Raw genomic sequence first — 19,776 nt, forward strand, 5'->3', positions numbered from 1 at the left:
CCTTTGAGCTAAATGCTGAAGATGAATTTAAGATCTATAAAATGTGATTTTTTTTCTTACTTTCTTTTGTAATACTCAGGGTTGCGAGGTATTGTGGAAATTGAATTATGGGAGAAAAAGAAACTGCCCCATTTTTATAATGGTAAAAAAACATGTAAAAATCATTATTAAAATTTGCTGCAGTGGTCATTAAATTAGGTAGTAATGGCTCAATGCGTATTTGGAAAAACAACTCATTCTTAGCTTGCAGGCCACATGCGAAGGGGTAGCGGGTTGGACTTGGCCCCTGGGTCCCTCTGTTTACTAACCCTGAGATTTCCGCTTCATCGACCCCAGCACAGAGTTCGGAATGAGCGGTCTGCTCTTCAGTATCAATAAGAGATTATTTATGGAAAAAAACGAGGTACATATATTAGTATATGACAATCCTATGAAAGGCCTGGCAGCCTAGAGCACACCTGAGCTTTGAGAAACTCTAGAAAAGCCTCAAGCAGGCCAAGGTCCACGCACTCCTGTTTAAAAGGCTCCACTCCAACATTCCAGAAGAAGTCACCCCACTTGCTTCTCCCCCAAACGGAAATCACTGACTGCGAGGTACGAGGACAGCTCTGCAGTCTGCAAGCTTCTGACTTCCTCAGGTAACAGAAACTGAATGAGGAATTTCTAAAGGAGCCCGCAGGCATGACAGGTACGCACGCTGAATTCCTCGCATCCAGGGTCTACGAGGAAGCGACTGGAAGGTCTGACTTGAGTGGGGGCTGACTGGAATCCATGCACCGAGCAGAGTCCCACGGGGATTCTGCTGCATCTCCGTCAACACACCTGCTGGGCCGCTCCGGGCCATTCCTCCACACCCCACGCCCTGACACACACACTCAATGAGCTGTTGCAACTCCAGCAACAAGGACTTTCTTTGTACGGATTAATACCACGCCAATGACAAAACCAAGAATTTCATAATCCAGGTCCATACCCATCGCTATTCGTTCATTTTAGACTTTTTTCTATTTCCCTCGCGGAGAGGTTTTAATAAAGAATAGTAAACAAAAGTGTTTCTCCCCCTGCAATTTTGCTGCAAATATAATGACAAAAATTGATCACAGCTGCTTTAGGAAACCGCAAAAACTCCTGGTCTCACCACCCTGGAAGGCTCCCGTGTGAATCCTAATGTATGAACTTTGTATTATCAAAAACGCAACAGAGTAAACACGTATCTGAAGAGAGACCTTTTGGCCAACATTCTCTTAAAATGATAAAATTATATACATAGATAATTTCCCATCTCAAAATTAAGAAGGTAAACATCATGCTTACTTTCTCTAAACGCTTTACAGTAGCCCAGGAAAGATAACAGAAAGAACAGGGCCCCCAGGAGGTCTGCACGGCCGACAACACCAGCAACCTTGAAAGAAAGAGAAGAAAAAAAGATTTACATGAAAAAAAAATTTAAAAAATCCTAAACTTAGAAAACAGAACAAATTTCTTAGAAACGAAAGGCAAAAACCATACTAGATTCTGCCATCTATTAAAATAACTGTGCAACAGTCCTGTGGTCTTATCTTCCAATTGGTTTTTCTTTTCCCTCTTCGGACTGGGACTTGGGTTAGCTGCTGCCGAGACAGTGGGACGGACAGGACTGCACTGCTGCCTGTTCTGGGAGCAGGAGCCCCACCACAGCACCCTGCACCCTAGAGCCCAGACACTGGTGCTGATGTCCCCCAAGTGGATTTTCAACAGAAAATGCTAGAAGCTTGAAGGGCAGAATATTGAGCAAAGAAAATTTGACCGGAAACATGCAGGAAAGGTGGGAAAGAAATGTGAAAAATCACCAGGCAAAGAGAAAAAGGTACAGGGACAACCATGCAGAGCCACCCCTGCCACTGTTGCTCCTTTCAAGACCAAAACCGATTTATGGGGGGGCTTAACCTGGAAAGCAGAACGCTTCACACATGACTGAGAAGGAAGAAGAAGACAGAATCAAGTGTCTCCCATTTCTTTCTGCCACGACTGCCCTTTCCTTCTTTACCTTAGTGATAACTTCTTTACCTTGGTGGTAACAAAGCAATGTAAAAATCTGTGTCTCACGTCACATCTGGTAACTGTTCTCCAAACATCTCCTGGCAGAGAAAGACTGAGAATCCCATTCAGGAGTGTGGGTCTGGCTTACGTGGCACACTTGGATGTGACACGTGCCAAGTCCTGTGTTCCTGGGATTCTGTAGGTATTACTCCAATGGCTGGTAAGTTTATCTTTTTTTTTTTTTTTTTTAAAGATTTTTTATTTATTTAACAGAGAGAGAGAGAGATCACAATTAGGCAGAGAGGCAGGCAGAGGTGGGGTGGGAAGTTGGGCTCCCTGCCGAGCAGAGAGCCCGACGCGGGGCTCGATCCCAGGACCCCGAGATCATGACCTGAGCTGAAAGCAGAGGCTTAACCCACTGAGCCACCCAGGTGCCCCAAGTTGATCTTTTCTTAAAGGACATGAAATGTGGGACAGAATAAAGACTAAGCTATAATGGAGGTAACAGAATAATACAGTTCACATGAAAATTACTCTATTTATATTCGATTCCCAACTGTTGTGGACAAGCAGTGGCTAAAGAGAATGCCTTTGAGCGACGATTTCCCACTACCCTGGCTAGCTGTAAAACGCTGGAGGTGATTTATCCATTCTGATCGCTCATTTCTGACAGCAGTGCGTGTGACCACGCAAGGTGTCCCACGACCGTTAAGATTGAAGGAGCTGATGAATCCAGCCTGTGAATGCCACCCACGGGGAAAAAACCTCCGAAGAAGGAAGCTAGGGCCAGACAAAGGTTCCACAGATCCAGACTAAGCATGCCAATATGCCGGAGGGGTAAACGTACCATGACTCTGGGAGTGCAGTGAACACGCGAAGAGAGTCCCTGAACACTGTGGCCCACGGCTCACTCAGTCAGGCACCCGGGAAAACGGGGCTGCAGGTAAAGTGAGCAGCGCCTGGCACTCAGGAGGGGCCCCTGGCACGCAGCAGGCACGGGCTCACTGTGAGTTCCCTGCGGGAATCCTGACCGCGCTTCCTCGAGCACCGGGAGCAGAAAGGAACAGCACAGGAGCTCAGAGCTGGACCTGGGTACGGGCTCCAGAGCACTGCGGTGAGTGACACAGGGAATGGCTGGTCCCCTGGGCTCCCCCACTAGGACATCTTGCATCTGAGCCTAGCTACAGGCCCGAGGATGACCTTGAATCTCAAACCCTCGCAGAACATAGAGTAATCTGAACCCAGGCAGAGAAGCTCATCCAAAGGGGTCCCTCAAGCCAGGGGCTCAGGAGAAGCAGGGGGTGGGGTGGTGAGGGGTCAGAGAACAAGGTTTACTGAAATGAGTGAGGGGAGGGAAGTGTTTGGGTAAATATCAGGGATGGGGCCAAAACCACCAGCCTAAACCACCTGTTACCTAGGCAGCTAGAATATATTTAAAGACCGGCACTAAAATGAATGTCAAACATGATAAACTTATTTTTTTTTAAAGATTTATATTTATTTATTTTAGAGGGAGAGAGAGCGTGCATGTGTGTGCATGTGTGGTGTGTGGCAGGGGTGTGGATCAAAGGGGGAGGGAGAGAGAATCTCAAGCAGACTCCACACTGAGCGCAGAGCCCGATGTGGGGCTCGATCGCAGGGACCCTGAGATCACAATCGGAGCCGAAACCAAGAGTCAGACACTCGGCTGAGTCACCCAGGTGCCGCCAGAATAAGCTTATTTCTAAACAAATGTTCTTTGGCTAATTGGTGAAAATACTTCCAAGTCCTTATGCAATGTATGCGACATTATTGGACATAAAGAGAAACAAATTTTTAGAAGTATGGCAAATGTTTTTAGCCCTTACAAAGAATTTTCGACATCATGATTAAGAAGTGACTTCACAGAAAAAAAAACCAAAAAAAACATTTTTAAGGGCTGTCCAAGGAAGTACTGAGTCCACTTGTTTGGGGAATGGGAAAGACTACTCAGAGACTTTATTTTCTTTTCTGATATTTGCATAGTATGTATTTCTAGGCAGAGGTCTTTACAATAGCCTTTGTAGGCTACTTTTTTTTTCTTACAAATGAAAGGGAGCAGACTCCACCATCCTCAGATATGCCACTTTGCATATTGATTATTTTGAATTAAAGGTACTTGAGAAAACAGCCAGTTTCTCAGAAGGATGATCTGACCATATTTTGTCCCCCTGAAAGCAGGAAACAAATCTCTCCCACGACAAGCACCCTCCCTCCATCAGAAGGGTAGAAGGCAGCCTCATCCCCAGAAGCAGGGAGTTTAGGGCCTGAGAAAGCCATATAAACAACCCTTGTTACTTCACTAATTCACTACCCCAAGCCCAAACCCTTGTCCTGACAATTCTTTGCACATTAGAAACTGTGCCTGCTTTGGACACTTCTTTGAATCTCAATTTTTATGGGGCTCCAGAAATTAACTTTTTCTCCCGTTAACCTGTCTTATGTCAATTTAATTACCAAAGAACCTAAGAGGGAAGAAGGGAAAATGTTTCCACCCCTACAGAGGTAACCGTTAATGCTTATATTCGGGTGTTCTAGAGAAATCCCGCAATTCCCTCAAAGCCATAGAGCAGGTAGTGGTGTTCCCCCTAGGAACAAACTGCATCCGGGTGTCAAGAAGGAATGAGAGGAAGGGAAAGGGGGGGGTACTTCCCCAGCTGATGCCTTCAGTGTGAACTCTGGGTTTGTGCACAGATGGAACCCCTAAGGAGGCCTGCATTTCCCTCTTTGATACCAAATCCAGGCAACCTGAAATCCCTACCAATACTCTGAGGAGAAGGAAAGCCTACGGTGGCACTGATGTCCTTGGGGTCTCCATCCTGATGGCCGTAGACAAAGGGCCAGGCAACCCCCTCCCTTAGCTCTCCTCCCTCCCCTAATGCCTAGGCTTATAGGCCTACAAATACCCCAGAGTGATTTGGGGTGGTATACTTGAAAATGAGAGACATTCATGTCAGTTGAAAAGCAAAAAACACGAATTATAATTATTTCATCACCCACTGGGGACCGGGAGTTGGGAAGACTGACCAGCGCACCATGGTTTGCCTGGGACTGTCCCAGTTTTAAAGTGGCAAGTCCCCATATCCCGGCACCCCCTTAATAATGGGCAGGGTGGGGGGCTAGACACCCTAGAAGACTGGGAAATTCAGGTTCTTATATGCAGTGGACAAAAACATTCTCAATGCTAATATCAAGAAGGTATAAAGACACAGACACATGAATTTAATACAAAGAAATTTATATTACTAAAACCTGGACGGGCCCCCGCTGCCACTGCTCTCCCTTAATAAACCTAAAGAGAAGCACAGTAACTATCCAACCCCAGTCCCCATCCTAGATCACCATTCAGTGTGGGGGCGGCAAGGAGGGCCCTGGTCCAGAGTCCGCAGCCCAGGGCTACTTCCCCCGCGCGGGGCTGGGGCCTTCAAAGGGCTCTCCTTCCACCTAACTCCGTGGGTCCTGCTTTTTGCTTATTTCTAAAGCTGGGTTAGGTGTAGAATGGGGCCTTACAGGGGGGTGAGCTAGGAGGAAACTGAACACTCCCTATTTGCCAGAACAATGAATGATAAACATGCAAATTATTTGTTTTAAGAATGCTAACTTGGGGTACTTGGGTGGCTCAATCAGTTAAGCTCTGACCTTGCTCAGGTCATGGTTTCAGGGTCCTAGGACTTAGCCCTGCGTTGGGCTCCCCACTCAGAGGGGAGTCTGCTTCTCCCTCTCCCCCTGCTCGTGCGCTCGCTCTCTCTCAAATAAATAATTAAAATCTCAAAAAAAAAAAAAAGAATGCTGATTTTTAATCACCCATAATTTTTTCTTACAATTTGAGTTTCAATGACTGATGGAATGGAAGGGTACATGAGATGAAGAGATTTTTCTCAAGTATTCCCTTCTCTCCTATAGCTAGAATTTCCTCGGCTTCTTTTTAAATATTTCCAATGTAGAATTTTAGGGTTCATATGTTCCCAGACTGCATTAACTGGGGCATGGGTGTGTGTGCACACATCTAGTTATACTTCCTGGCATTTCAAACTTTTCTAGAAACTAACTTCTCAACATTTATATCTATCAGAAAGGATGAATGCCCAATTTTTGTATCAACATGGATGGGACTGGAAGAGATTATGCTGAGTGAAATAAGTCAAGCAGAGAGAGTCAATTATCATATGGTTTCGCTTACTTGTGGAGCATAAGGAATAACACAGAGGACATGGGGAGATGGAAAGAAGTGAGTTGGGGGAAATTGAAGAGGGAGACGAACCATGAAAAGCTGTAGACTCTGAGAAACAAGCTGAGCTGTTTGGAGGGGAGGGGGGTGGGGGGTTGGGTGAGCCTGGTGGTGGGTATTATGGAGGGCACGTATTGCATGGAGCACTGGGTGTGGAGCATAAACAATGAATCTGGGAACACTAAATAAATAAATAAATAAATAAAATTTAAATAAAAAAAAATCCAAAACAACAAAACTGACTTAGAAAAATAGAATAAATCATAATTTTAGAAACATTTCTTTGGTTAATAATTCAACTATTTAAGATCACACTAAATCAGATGAGGACCAAAACTGTAAATCAGTACTTTTGCCAGAAATTCCCTTATTTCTGATCGTGTGCACTATTTCTGGGTCCCAACAAATACTTAAGCCATAAGGAGGACTCACGTGGAAACAAATTCTAATTTGGTCACAGTCATATATAAATAGTCTACAATCAATCTTTTACAGCAGTTTCTAGATTGTCAGTCCTCTGAATTTGCGAAAGTAAAACGTGAGAATTTTTTTTTAAAAGGTTTCAAGTGAGAAGATGCTAGGAGAAGGTTGTGATAACAACTCTGCACAATCCTCTTAATACCGAAAAACAGAGTTTAATAAAAGCAGACGCTAAAGGCAGGAATTCTGTTCAATATTTTGAAATTCACATCAAGATGCTCAATACATTTGGTTAAATGGTGGGGATTTAAATACACTTGAAATCCAGAAATCTGTTGCAGAGAAGAAATAAGAAATATGTAGTATTTTATACTGGGTACCTCATGTTCACAGAATGAATGACTAAAATCGAATCTTTTACTTAGCAAACATGCAGACTTTCATTTGAAATGCCCACAGATCTAGTGCAATCCAGTACAATGTGCACCAAACACATTCGGCGGCAGCTCCGTGGAATAAAGACGTGGCCCGCAGGACAGCAGGTTAGGACCCTGTGCCCCATCACCTGGGCAACCTGGGCTTCCTGGGCCAAATCTTCCAAGGGGAAGAGAGGAATGCAGGCGGCAAAGAAGAGAGGAAGGAAGTTGGGAGAGCTCCTGACCAAACCCAGCACGGGGTGGGACCCACACCTTCCCAGCGCAACTCAAAGTGTGCGGGCCTCTCCTCAGTGTGAGATTGTCAGTTCTATTCCTAGACAACTCATGCGAAGGTAGGGAAATTAAGTCCGACACTTTGCCGAAGACCTTGCTTTGGCCTTTAGACCCCAAACCGGGCAATAGTCACCATTTACGCTTTCCAGTGTGGTCATACAGGGGAGATGGGGAGCATCACCAGAGCTCACCTCATATGGTGATGACGAAGTCCTCAACGACCCCCCACCCCCTTGGGACTCGGCATTTTTCATGAGAGAGACCTGTTGGGTCCGCAAATAATCGTTTCAAGCGTGGGGCAGGGTGTAGCCTCGTATCCTTTCTACTGCAATGAGACTCTTCAAAGGAAGCCTGTTTGCAGGAATGAACCAACATGTGACAGGCTCCTGGTCCTCACCCATGGACAGATGCCCCAGACGGATGGACGGATACTACTTACACACTCCGTGTGCACTGGATGCGTGGCGAAGAGCAGAGCAGCCAGCAGGGACGACCTGGGGGCCAGGTTCAACCGCCGGCCTCTACTGGTGTACTGCAGGCCGCCGAGCAGCACGGAGAAGACGTCCAGCATGAGGACGGAGATGCCCCCGTGCAGGAGGATGTTGGTCACGTGGAAACTCATGGGGTGGAAGCCTCCAGACAGATAGTAGTTGATCCTGTAAGTGAAGGGGGTTCACACCAGATGCGCGGAAGCGTGCCAGAGAAAACACAAATCACCCGAAGAAGGCTGGTGAGTAACGGTATTCCAGGGAGAAGAGGAAGTTTGTTGAAAGCAAGATAGAAAATGCCTATCAAGTGAGGAAGGTTGAAGAAAAGGTGAGAGCATAATTAACTGCAGGGGGAAAAGTGGAGGCTGAGAGCATCTCAGAGGAGCAGGAGATAACATGGAGAGAAAAGCAAAAGGAAAGCTGGATGGATTTTTTAAGCGCTAAAAGGCAAGACTGCAGGCCAAGACGACATAACATAGCACACATTCCTCCTGGCTCCCCCCAGGGACCCGGATTTAAGATAGTCCCGAAACCTGCTTGTCCAAAAACACACAAAAACTCCTTGACCGTTCCTCCATCAGCCTTCCGCCCAGCAAAACACATGCCTGTGGTCCGGGACTCTTACTCCCGCCTGCTGCCCGCCGGCCAGCAGCTCCATGCAACATTTCTCTGCTTCCCAGAGGCCCGTTCCCACGTGCCTCGTGCACCAGAGAAACAGCTCGGAATGGGAGGTTTGGCGAGCTGAATACATCCCCCCCACCCCGCAAATGGGGAGGGGGGTCAGAGTGTTCTTAGCTTGATTTTGTTTCTGCACACTGACTTGGTAACAGTAGGAAACAGTAGGAAGGTTTTTACCTTATTATTTTCATAGTGGAAAACCCCACAATGGCATTAGACGCCGCGAGCTGCCTTGACTCACGGTTTCTCCAGTGTTGCCCAGCAAAGGCCCCACCTCCAAGGAATGTGCAAAGTACGGAACGTTGCCCTAGTTGGCTCGTCCGTCATCCTCGCACAGGGGCCTTTGCGCATCTCCTCCGTATCCTTCCACTCCCAGGATCCGCAATGGCAAAGCCAGCCCGGGAGTCAGGTGTCCTCACCCGCCTTCTCTCCACCTTCCCGGGACCTATTCCTAACAGCTGGGATTAGCGCGTACTTCTCGGAGCCCGTAGGAGTGAGACGATGTTGTCCCCCAGGATCCACTGGCGCCCCTCCCGCCACCCGGAGGCTCAGCCCACGGAGCCTGGCCCCGCGGCCCGCCCCGCCCGCGCGGTCACGCCTCACCTGAAAGTCAGGACGGTCAGGGGACGGTAGGACTTGTGGCTGGTGTTGCTGCTCAGCCTGCTGCCCCAGAAGTCATGATGCCACAGGTCCCCGAGGGGCGTCTCGGCCCGGAGGTCCTGCGGGAACGCAGCAGAAGGCGTCCTCAACGAAGGCGTCCCGGCCCCTGCCCCACCCCGGGTCTCCGCCCTCACCGTGAGCTCTTGCCCGGAGCTCCGCGTTCCGCTCTGCTCCATCTCCCCCTCCCGTCCTGGCCCCAACCGCCATGATCTCTCACCTACCACACCGCCAGGCCTCCCCGCGGGTCCACTGCGCCCGGGGACACACCTCCCAGGCTGATCTCTCCAAGACGCAAACCGGGTCACCTGCCCTATCCTGCTTAAAGCACTACGGTAGCTGCCGCCCTCCCCGACCGAGCCTCGCCCGGATGTGGATGCCCCAGCCCAGGGTGCTCTGGCTCCTGCCCAGCTCTGCCCGCTCATCTCCCTCAGGCTCTGACCTTTGCCCCAACCCCACTCAGCACCTGCTACGGCCCATCCCAAAGGCTGGGCATGCGCAGGTGTCCACCAGTTACCCCTCAGCTCTTCACAGCCCAGTTCCTCCCACCTTAACCTTCACATCTTAAACTTAATCTTTCATATCTTAACTAGCTGTGACCTTCCTCAGCTGACACCATTCCCCTTCCAGAGGTCTCTAGGCATCTCGACCCTGGCCTTACAGCACCTGGCACACTGCCCCACCGGATTGAGGGTCAAGGAGGCCTGGGCCACATCCCGTAGGTGGAGAGTATACAGAAGGTGCTTAATCTATGTTGAATGTGCATAGTCCTTTCATATTCATATGATAATTTCTCTAAATTAGCCTAGTGAAAACATGAGTGGACGAGCATACATTATTTTTGATCATGAGCCAAACAGGAAAGTTAAAGATAAAACAACTTCCATGTAATTTTTCAAGATAAAAATCACTAAATATTAAAAAACGATAGCTACCTTACTATTAAGGTAATTTAATTTGGTCCTATACTATAGATGTTTAAAAATGCATCTTTTAAAGAAGCATTTAAATGTAAAACTAGGGGTGCCTGGGTGGCTCAGTCAGCTAAGAGTCCAACTCTTGATTTCAGCTCAGGTCCTGATCTCAGGGTTGTGAGATTGAGCCCCACGTCTGGCTCCGGGCTCAGTGTGGAGTCTGCTGTTCTTCTCCCTCTGCTCCTCCCCCGACTCACGCTCTCTCCCTTTCTCTCAAATAAATAAACAAATAAAATCTCCAAAACAATAGATGTAAAACGAAATTGTGTCTAACAAGAAGGGGCAAACATGCACTATAGAGTAAGCAACAAAAGTGAAGGTTAATATTCTCTTTAAAAGCATAATTAAACAGGAATATTTTAGGGACTAGCAATTATGACATGCTAAGCACAGCGTTTCCATCAAGGCTCTCCGTTGCATGAACCAGAATCAACTCTGATTAACATAAGCAAAAAAAAAAAAAAAAAAGGAATGCTTTAAAGAAGAGGGCCAGACTCCCAGACTCCCAGGGGGCTCCCGGGTTTGGGGTGCTGTGGCCAGAAGCACACCCACGAATCACACCGCTGGACGCGCTGCAGAGCCTGCCCACCCCTCTTTGCGGGACTAGCTCCCGAGTCCCACACAGGGGGGTCCGCATCCAACCCGGACAGTCCCTGCAGCTTCTGACACCCAAGATGGGGAAAGCCTCAGGCAGAAATACATCCAACCAGGGCACCCGGGCGGCTCAGTGGGTTAAAGCCTCTGCCTTCGGCTCAGGTCATGATCTCAGGGTCCTGGGATGGAGCCCTGCATTGGGCTCTCTGCTCAGCGGGGAGCCTGCTTGCTCCCTCTCTCTCTCTGCCTGCCTCTCTGCCTGCTTGTGATCTCTCTCTCTGTCAAATAAATAAATAAAATCTTAAAAAAAAAAAAAAAGAAATACATCCAACCTGGCCAGCCTGGAAGAGCAACCGGTGTCTGCAGCCTGTGGGGGAGCTCGGGAAGGATTCGCGACCTTAGCGCCTACTGACTCAAAGGGCCAGGCTTGCGGTTAGGTGACAGAGGCAAAGCTGGTCACCAGATACCTACTCTGAGGGTGAATTTCCCCTCCCTTGTGTGTCAGCTTCAGAGCCCTTGAGCATACTGTCCCCTCTTCTGAGGGTCGGTTGGGTATTTCACGACGATCTTGGAACCGCCCGCTCATTCGGTGGGCTCGGTTCCGAAGCTGGAAGTCCACCTTCTTTTGCATGGTCCAGAAGGACCTGCTCCCTTGTGAAGGAGCTGGGCGGAGGCTCTTTCCCTCTATTCGAGCAGAAAACGAACACCAGCAAAGCTCTAAATATTTGATTAGGTGAAGCCTCCACACAGCAGGCACTTAGGGAAAGAAAGGTCAGTTTTTCCTCCGATGATTTACGGAAAAGACGTGTGCCTGAAATTCCTGCTCGCGCCACTGTCTCAAAGAAAACCCTCATCTCGAGGAAAACGAGGCGACGCAACACTACAAGGAAGCATCTGGAAAGCGGTTTAACACCACGACAACCCGGAACAGCCTGTTTCCCATGACTGCGGGCACCGTGCCAACGAGCAGAGCAGAGCCTTTCATTAGAGAGGAGAGGGAGAAAGGAGGGCTAGCGAGCTAACAAAGGGGCACAGTGTGATGCTGTAGAGAACACGGCCAAGACAATGTGCCGCGGAGCCACGGAACGGCTTCGTCTGCCTTAGCCCAGGCAGGAGGAAGAATGATGACCACAGACCCGGGCATCCCTGCGCAACTGAGCCCACGCCTTCCCCCTCCTTGTCCATCGGGGCTCTCTGATATACGGCCTAAGGGAACACTGGACAGCCCCCACTTTGTTAAAGCAGAAGTCAAGAAACTCTCAACGAAATGAAGAATGGGCGTTGAAATGAAGTCATATTCTCATATTCTTGTTAGAAAAGACAAGGACCGATGAAGCCACCGCTGTGACGTGGTTGCTGAGGGCTACAGATGTCGCTACTCTTGCCTTTAAGCACGGTTTCAAAAAGAAGGGAACGCTGGGGTGACTTCGGGGTGAACTGGAGGGAAATGACCAGGGAAGATCCTGGATTAAAAGCAAACATCAAGGACGCTGTAGTCCGTGTCATCAAAAGAGAGAAAATCAAGTAGAGACGGTATGTTACAAACACGAAACCTGCCCGAGGCGCCCCCAGTCCCATCCCGCCCTCGCCCCACAGAACACGTGTTGGCCACAGAGAATTTTTCTCAACATTTTCAATATGAAAATGACTTTCTTCTTCTCATTTGGAAGAATCCGTGACTTGATGGATTTTTTAAAAAAAATCTTTATTTATTTGACAGAGAGACACAGCTGAGAGACGAACACAAGCAGGGGGAACGGGAGAGGAGCAGCAGGCAGAGCAGGCAGAGGGAGAAGCAGGCTCCCCCTGAACAAGGAGCCCGATGCGGGACTCGATCCCAGGAGGCTGGGATCATGACCTGAGCCAGAGGCAGCCGCCTAACTGACTGGGCCTCCCAGGCATCCCTGGATTCTTTTTTAAGAGCAATTTTAAGAGCATTCAACCACAGTGTTGCGAAGAGTGGGGACAGTTGCATTTACCCAAGAGAAAGAGATCAGTATCTCCCTCCAGGTTCTCTTCCCTGCTTAAAGCACACACATAAAGCATCGGTTGAGTGACTGGTTGTCAGAGACTCTAATCGGTGCCCTGTCTGCATTCTTTCTCCTCTGGGCTCTCCCTACATCCAAGTTTCTCAGTCTGATTTTCTTTGAGTTCCCTTGAATCTTTTTCTTCTTTTCCCCCCAACCTACTTCATCTCCCCTATCTCTAGCTAGTGAAAGACCGGATCATTTTTCCTGCACTGATACAGCACCCACTGGTGAGCAAAACGAGCTGGGATTTTGCAAAGTCAGCAAATCTAAGTCTCCCAGTGAGAAATGAGCAGGAACCGCAGCTTCCGCGGACAGCACGCTCATCCTCCGGCGGCTGCCTGCGAAGGACAAAGAAGGCGCCAACTCGCTGCCTGCTGCTAAGGACACACCTCTTTGTAGGTAAGCAGACTTGCCCATCACAGCAGCCAATGCATATTGGGGTTAGGGGGGCGGGGAGAACAGCTGTGGCCTAGAATTCTGCAAATCTGTCATAAAACCTGAAATACTTAGTCTGCAATGCCTTGCTACACCCTTCCTTGCCTTGTAATCTGAGAGAAATGGTCTCTCTGATACATGTGTAGACCGGGGCCCTGGACAGGGCATGTGGGGAGGGTACAGCTTGAAGTCAGACGGAGGTTGGAGACCCTGCTTCCAACAATAAGAGAGACCCTAAATGTGATCATTTAGGGAGATGTGACCAGGCAGGTGAGAAATCTAGAACTCTACTGGGGCCCAGGCAAACGCGGAAGCAAAGTTTAACACAGAATTACTCAACGCAAACTTTGATTATTAATGAGAAACAGGCAAATGGTTAATTAACCTAAGTTTCCCAAAAAGGAGTTATGATACAAACCTTATTGTTAACAATAGCTTCTGAATCATCAAAGACAAAATCTCCATCGTAGCTACGTGCGAAACACACGAGGGAAACAAATCCCACCACTAACTTAGCCCAGAAAGGCGGAAGAACCGAAGATGGAAGGATGTGGTCCAAATCCGCGTCCAGCTCGGCCATTGTGCAAACTGCCGGCGGCCAGCCTCTCGCTCCAGCATTATGCTGGTTAGAAATCTACAAGAAAAATGACAAGACACAAATATTCATAAACACACTGTTACGAATGTTTGCACAGTGGACACATGCACCTTAAGTGAGTAAGAACTACATGGCCATCTATGGCTGCGAGTTTATAGGATGCAATCATTGGAAACTTCCAGTTGTGGTTTTCTGTGGGCAGCAGAGTCACCTGGGACACATGTAAACTCTCCTGGGCCCATCTGCAATTTATGAGACTAGAAGCCCTTGGGTTTCTGATATTGGATTATCTTGAGAAAAAAACACTGATTTGGGGGAATCCTGTATATATCAACCCCATAAAGCAAATTGTTTTTATAGTCCTTGAACCAGTTTATACCAGTTAAAAAAAAAAATGTTGCTATGTTGCTTCTTCCAATCAAGAGAAATCAATAAATACTCCTTGTTGGGTCTTAGCGCATTGTGTGTTTGTGTGTGTGTGCGCGCGCGTGCATGTGTTAGGGTATAAACATGCTCCTATTCTTTTTTTTTTTTTTTTAAAGATTTTTATTTATTTATTTGACAGAGAGAGAGAAATCACAAGTAGGCAGAGAGACGGGCAGAGAGAGAGGGGAAGCAGGCTCCTCACTGAGCAGAGAACCCGATGTGGGACTTGATCCCAGGACCCTGAAATCATGACCTGAGCTGAAGGCGGAGGCTTAACCCACTGAGCCACCCAGGCGTCCCAAACATGGTCCTATTCTGAAAGAGCTTACAGTCTCTCAAGTTACAGACATTGATGTCAGGTGAAAATTCAGAGAGAGGAGTTTTAACACAGATGACGAGGCAGGCCCAGGATCGAAGGCCAGGTGAGAGGTTCACATACAGACAGGAAGGAGAGAACACTTAAGGACAATACCTTAGTCCAGAAAGCGCTGAACTGAGTCTTAAAGGAGAAGGGGGGAAGCTAGTCCAGGTAAGGCTATGACCTTCAATGTTGATGAAAGAGTCAAGTTAAGAACACACTCTTATGTTTTAACTTTTTTCCCAAACTGACAAAATGTTTAAGTCAGAAAGGGCTGTCTCTCCATCTTGCCATTTATTAGTTCTATGGTCTTGTGCTTGTCACCTGTCCTTAGACTTTTGGAGTCCACTTCCTGTGCCACTCAGCAAAGCATAAGAACTTCCCAGTGGTGAGAGCTGCCTGAGAGCTTCCTGCCTTGGAACTTGCCTGAATTTCAAACTACCCTGCAAGTCACATTTGATCTGTCCCTATCCCCCTACACCCTCAGCAGGTGCTTTGTTTGTATTTACCAGTATTGTTTGACTCAGACTGCTCAGGTTCCAATCCTGTGTTACTTTGGAAAAATTACTTAACCTCTCTGGCCTCAGTTTCCTAACCTCTACAATGGGGAAAACTGTTCTCCCTTACGTGGTGGCCATTAAACAAAATACCCATCTAAAGTGCTTAGAGCTGCTGCTTGGCTATAATGAATGCTCAGGGGAGGTAGCTATGATTATAAGCACTTTCTTTAAAAAGGGAAAAAGCACAGGCACAGAACCATTTCTTAAAATCCCCTTTAGTATTTTGGCTTATCGTCTGCACTAGGAAGGGACCTGGCCCCCCAGTCCTTTCATGCTAACATGGAAGAGAATCCCAAAACCCCATGGCTGGGAAGACAGATTAGATGTATTTGTTTCCAGGCCTCCAAGGGAATACCCAGACGATGGAATCAATAAGAAGTCAGCCAAACAGGCCACCCGAGGTCACAGGCATCTTTTCTATAGGCTTTCGTCTGAGCGAATGTGGAGAAAGATCCAACAGTCGATGGGACACATCATCCTCTGACAACATTGCCCTTTCCCGGTGCCAGAAAGAGGTCCAGGTTACAACCCGGAAGGCTCTGCATCTCTCTCACTGCGGGTCTCTCGAGCTTCTCCTGCCTAACGTAACTCACACTCTCAGCAAATGCTGGGGGGAAACAGTCCAGCGACTATCTGCTGCCTTTCTCTCTTCCACTGGAAGGACAGAGCACTGGTGATACCCAAGTGACAGTGGCGAATTCAACACAGGTCACCATGCAGGCCCCGACCAGGGTGCCTACATTTCAGCTAAAGGAACTGCTATTAAAAAAGCAAAGCAAAACAAACAAAAATGTGAAAAAAGAAAAATCACAAAGACCATGCCGTTTAGAAAGATACCACGACTTAACACAGAGGGAATAAAAGTGTGCTTAGATTTGGAAAATTAATGTAGAGGAAAATACACCAGTTCTTGTTGTTGTTTTAAGTAAGGGTCTATCGAGCTCCAATGGCAGGGCTTGAACTCATAACCCTGAGATCAGGACCTAGAGCTGTGTCATGAGTTGGACGCTTAACTGCCTGAGCCACCCAGGTGCCCCAAAACACATCAGTTTTAAATGCACAAGAGCCGGGAGCCGATGAAAGGTCACAGAGCTGGTCTTGATGTTACCTGTCTTAGGCCCACAGAGTTGAATATTATTCACAAAAGAATACCGAAACAAGAGAGAACATGTGCTCTTAAATGCACTGTCCTGGCCCACTTTTCATTTCGGAGTATTTGTAATACAGGTGAATCATTTTGGTACTCCGGTGACAGCCAAGATGTACGGAAAGCAGACTGCGGACCCGAACATCGGCAGTGCCCTGGTGCGCTGGGCCCGGACTCCTGGATCATCACCAGGATGGTTGAGTCAATTGCAGAATGATCTCCCGTTTTATTGCAGGGACATCAGGGAACCTTAAGTCTGCCCCATTCCTCGCCCGCTACCTTAATCTTTTCTCCTGGCCTCCTTGCTCCTAATGTAGCTTCTCTCTCAAGTCGCCAAGGTTCTCCCCACTTTGCTGTACCGTAAAATACTAAAAAATGCCCTTTTTATTGAAGCTATGATGACTAATGTATGCACTGGGATAGTTCAGGAAATACTGTGGATTAGCAAATGCAATAAAAGCTCCAAAGTGCTAGGAACCTATGCAAAGCTCTCAGGATGTCACCCAGGGTTAAGAGCACGGGCTCCGAAGGCAGGCAGATTTGGACTTGCTGCCTTTGCTAACTTGAAGATCGGTTCCTCATCGGCACACCAGGGTACCCCCGCATACTTCGGGAGGTTGTCATAAGGATTACAGGACAGAATGTATGGAAACATTTCGTTCCCATTATTGTTACTATTTTGGAGAAACTGGTTCCCAGTGCCTGGTCCTGATCTCTTGTCTGGGGAACGCCGATGGGGCCATCAATTCTTTATTCCTGCGGATGGGGTTCCCAACCCGGGCCAGCAGTAGCCCATCCGGTGTCCTGGTATCACTGAGAAAAGGGTGCCCTTCTTTGGTTGGGCCCAGAGCACTGTGTACTTGGCTGGTGTATATCCAGTGTAAAACAGGGACCGTGCTCCCAACCTCACTTCCTCCAATGTGAACTGGCCTCATTCTGGGATGCTTCTAGCCGGGCTTGGTGCTCAAGAGAAGCTCTGCTAAAATGAGGTAGTGGAGACAGATGGACCGCCCCTCCACCTCTTCCGGTGAGCAGGCCATGAAAGAGGAAGGCACACATTCTCTTTTTCTCTTGACGGGTCCTGGACTGCACTGTCCCCTTCCCGTCCTCCAGGAGTACTGCCAGGGAGCCCTGGCTCTGGCGCATGGCTTGATGGTAAATTCACCATATGAAAAATTCACCTTTTCACCATAGGAAGTGAAAAGAAGGGAGCCTCATTGAGACCCCAGGCTCCGTCCACAGTGGATCTGACCAGGCATAGAGCCATCGCTCTGACCCCTGAGTCCTGTGCTCATTTTGGACCGTTCAGAACTAACTGGCCCTCGAATTAATTGAATTTGGAACAAAGCAAAAGGCTCTTTATTCTCAGTTTTGCAAAACTTCTAATATGAAGCCTCTACTGTCAGGGTTAAAACAAATCAAACCATCATCAATGGTTAAAAAGACCTCAAACAAGGTCAAACAAAAACAAAAGTCAAACAGAGCTATGAACCCTGGGGACCCAGTGACAGGTGACACAGCCGCCTTGGATTGCAGGCAAGAAAGGTACGACTAAAGCTAAAAGGTTCACCCAGAAACATGAGCACCAGCGACCTCCTACAGAATATTCCTCCACACGCGTGGAAGTGTCTGCTGGCCTCTGGCCCACCTTTCTACCTCATCAGTAACAATCCCTCCAAATGCAAGCTGCCCTCCGCCAGGCTGAGATGAGACAGTGCTTCTGGAAATCTGAGTAAAGTACACTCATCATTTCTGACCCCGCATCTTGGGTGCTTGAACTGGCCCCTTCTCTCTTGGGGCCCTCAAGGTATGCGAGCCTGTCATCTCCACCGCCCTCCTCTGCCAGGCAGATCTGGGGGGGAAAAAGGCGACTCAAAGTATCTTCCTGTTGCCATAGCCTCTCCTCTTTTTAATTCACTACCAGGAGAGAGCCATGCCGGTTTACAGCAAGAAAGATTGCGTGTGGTTCGACATTCCCAGTTACACTGTCCCAGAAACTTTCCAGCTTGCAAGCCTGTAGCCATTTTCCCATGGAAGTCAGCCGGCATCACTTCACCCCACGTCCATCTGGGGGTGTGCCAGGCATGGTCAGGACTGCCGGGAGAGGGGACAGGGAGGGGATCCAGTCAGTCGCTCCTGTAATCGTTCCTCAAGGAATTCTCCCCATCCATCTTCTCTTCCAGAGATAACAGTGATGATTCACAGCGCGCTGGCTTGATTTATTTTTTTTCCCCTAACTCCTCCCTTCTTTTGTGTGTGGTTTAAAAAAAGGAAAGAAAGAAAGAAAAAGAAACACACACACACACACACACACAGCCCACAGTCAAAACATCAACCAGACCAGAAGCCCCGCGGAGTTCGCAGGAGGTGAGGCGGCGGCTGCGCCACCTGCTCGGCTTCCCTAAACTCCAGACCCGCGCGGGGAAGTGACAGCTCGGCGGCCCCGGGCACCCCGGCCGGTGGCACGCGGCTCTCCCGCCGCCGCGCTCGCCACGCAGCGCGGAGGAGCTGGCGCTGGCGGCGCTGCAGGGGACCCGCCTTTAACCCAGGGCAGGCGGCCAAGAGGCCCGGCTGTGCCCAGCCATCGCCGGCGCCGCGGCCAGCTGGCGGCCAGGCGCGGGGCCCCGCGGCCAGGTGGCCGCTCCGGGGACGCGCCGCAGGCGCCTGGTGCGCCCCGGGGCGACGGAGCGCCCGCGCAGTGGGGGTAGACAGGGGTGGCGGCGGTGACCGCCGCCCGGGGCGGAAGGGGCGGAAAAGGCGCAGGGGTCCGGGGTCCGGGCGGGCGGAGCGCGCACCCTCCACGCCGCGCCCATTGTCCCGTGTGCAGCTTACACCGGGGCGCACGGCGCTCGAGGCTCGTGTCCCCCGTGACCCCGGCCCCGGCCGCAGCCCAGGTCCTGGAGCCAACTCCCGGCAGCACCGCCGCCGGGCCCCAGCCGGCCCGCGGGGCTCGGGGCGCGGCAAGAGCGGGGACCCCCGCGACCGCTCCGCGCTCAACTCCGCTCGCCTCGCCGCACGCTCTGCCGCTCGGCCCTGCAGGGGCCGCCCCGCGCGTTACCTGCAAGGAGCCCGAGCGGCGGCCGCATCTCCCTCCCGGGCGCGGAAACTCCGGCCGCTCTCGGCGCCCGCCCGGAGCTGGGCAGGGGGAGGGGCCGCCCGCGCCGCGCCCCCGCCCCCCCGCCGCGCCCCCTCCCTCCTGCGCCGCGCGCCGCCCGCACCGCCCGCAGCTCCCCACGCGCGCGGGCGCCCTCTCTCTCTCTCCCGCCTGCGCCCGCCCTCTCCTCGCGGCCATTGGCTGCTCCTGCGGTCACTTTCGCGCCGCAGCCCGTTCCTCTTCAGCTCATTGGCGGGCGCGCCGGTGACGTCGGGCCAGAGGGCGCTAGTCGGCGGCGAGAGAGGCGCAGGGACAGACGGCGGCGGCGGGAGTGCAGGAAGC

At 49.8% G+C, this 19,776-nt stretch overlaps 1 protein-coding gene across 2 annotated transcripts in view; it reads right to left on the minus strand.

Annotated features, from left to right (window-relative positions):
* Positions 1-19,476, minus strand: part of TMTC4 (transmembrane O-mannosyltransferase targeting cadherins 4) — a 62,912-nt gene extending 43,436 nt beyond the window's left edge. For both annotated transcript variants that reach the window (XM_044250047.1, XM_044250046.1), the window contains exons 1-5: positions 19,399-19,476; positions 13,670-13,885; positions 9,165-9,280; positions 7,835-8,051; positions 1,315-1,402 (exon numbers count right to left, since the gene is read on the minus strand). In XM_044250047.1, the coding sequence (XP_044105982.1) occupies positions 1,315-1,402; positions 7,835-8,051; positions 9,165-9,280; positions 13,670-13,831 (583 nt within the window). In that variant the 5' untranslated portion in view covers positions 13,832-13,885; positions 19,399-19,476. The remainder of the gene's footprint in view (positions 1-1,314; positions 1,403-7,834; positions 8,052-9,164; positions 9,281-13,669; positions 13,886-19,398) is intronic.
* Between the last annotated feature and the right edge of the window lie 300 nt (positions 19,477-19,776).

This window comes from Neovison vison, chromosome 5 (genome assembly GCF_020171115.1).
Source record: "Neovison vison isolate M4711 chromosome 5, ASM_NN_V1, whole genome shotgun sequence".
In the NCBI taxonomy this organism is placed as follows: Eukaryota; Metazoa; Chordata; class Mammalia; order Carnivora; family Mustelidae; genus Neogale; species Neogale vison.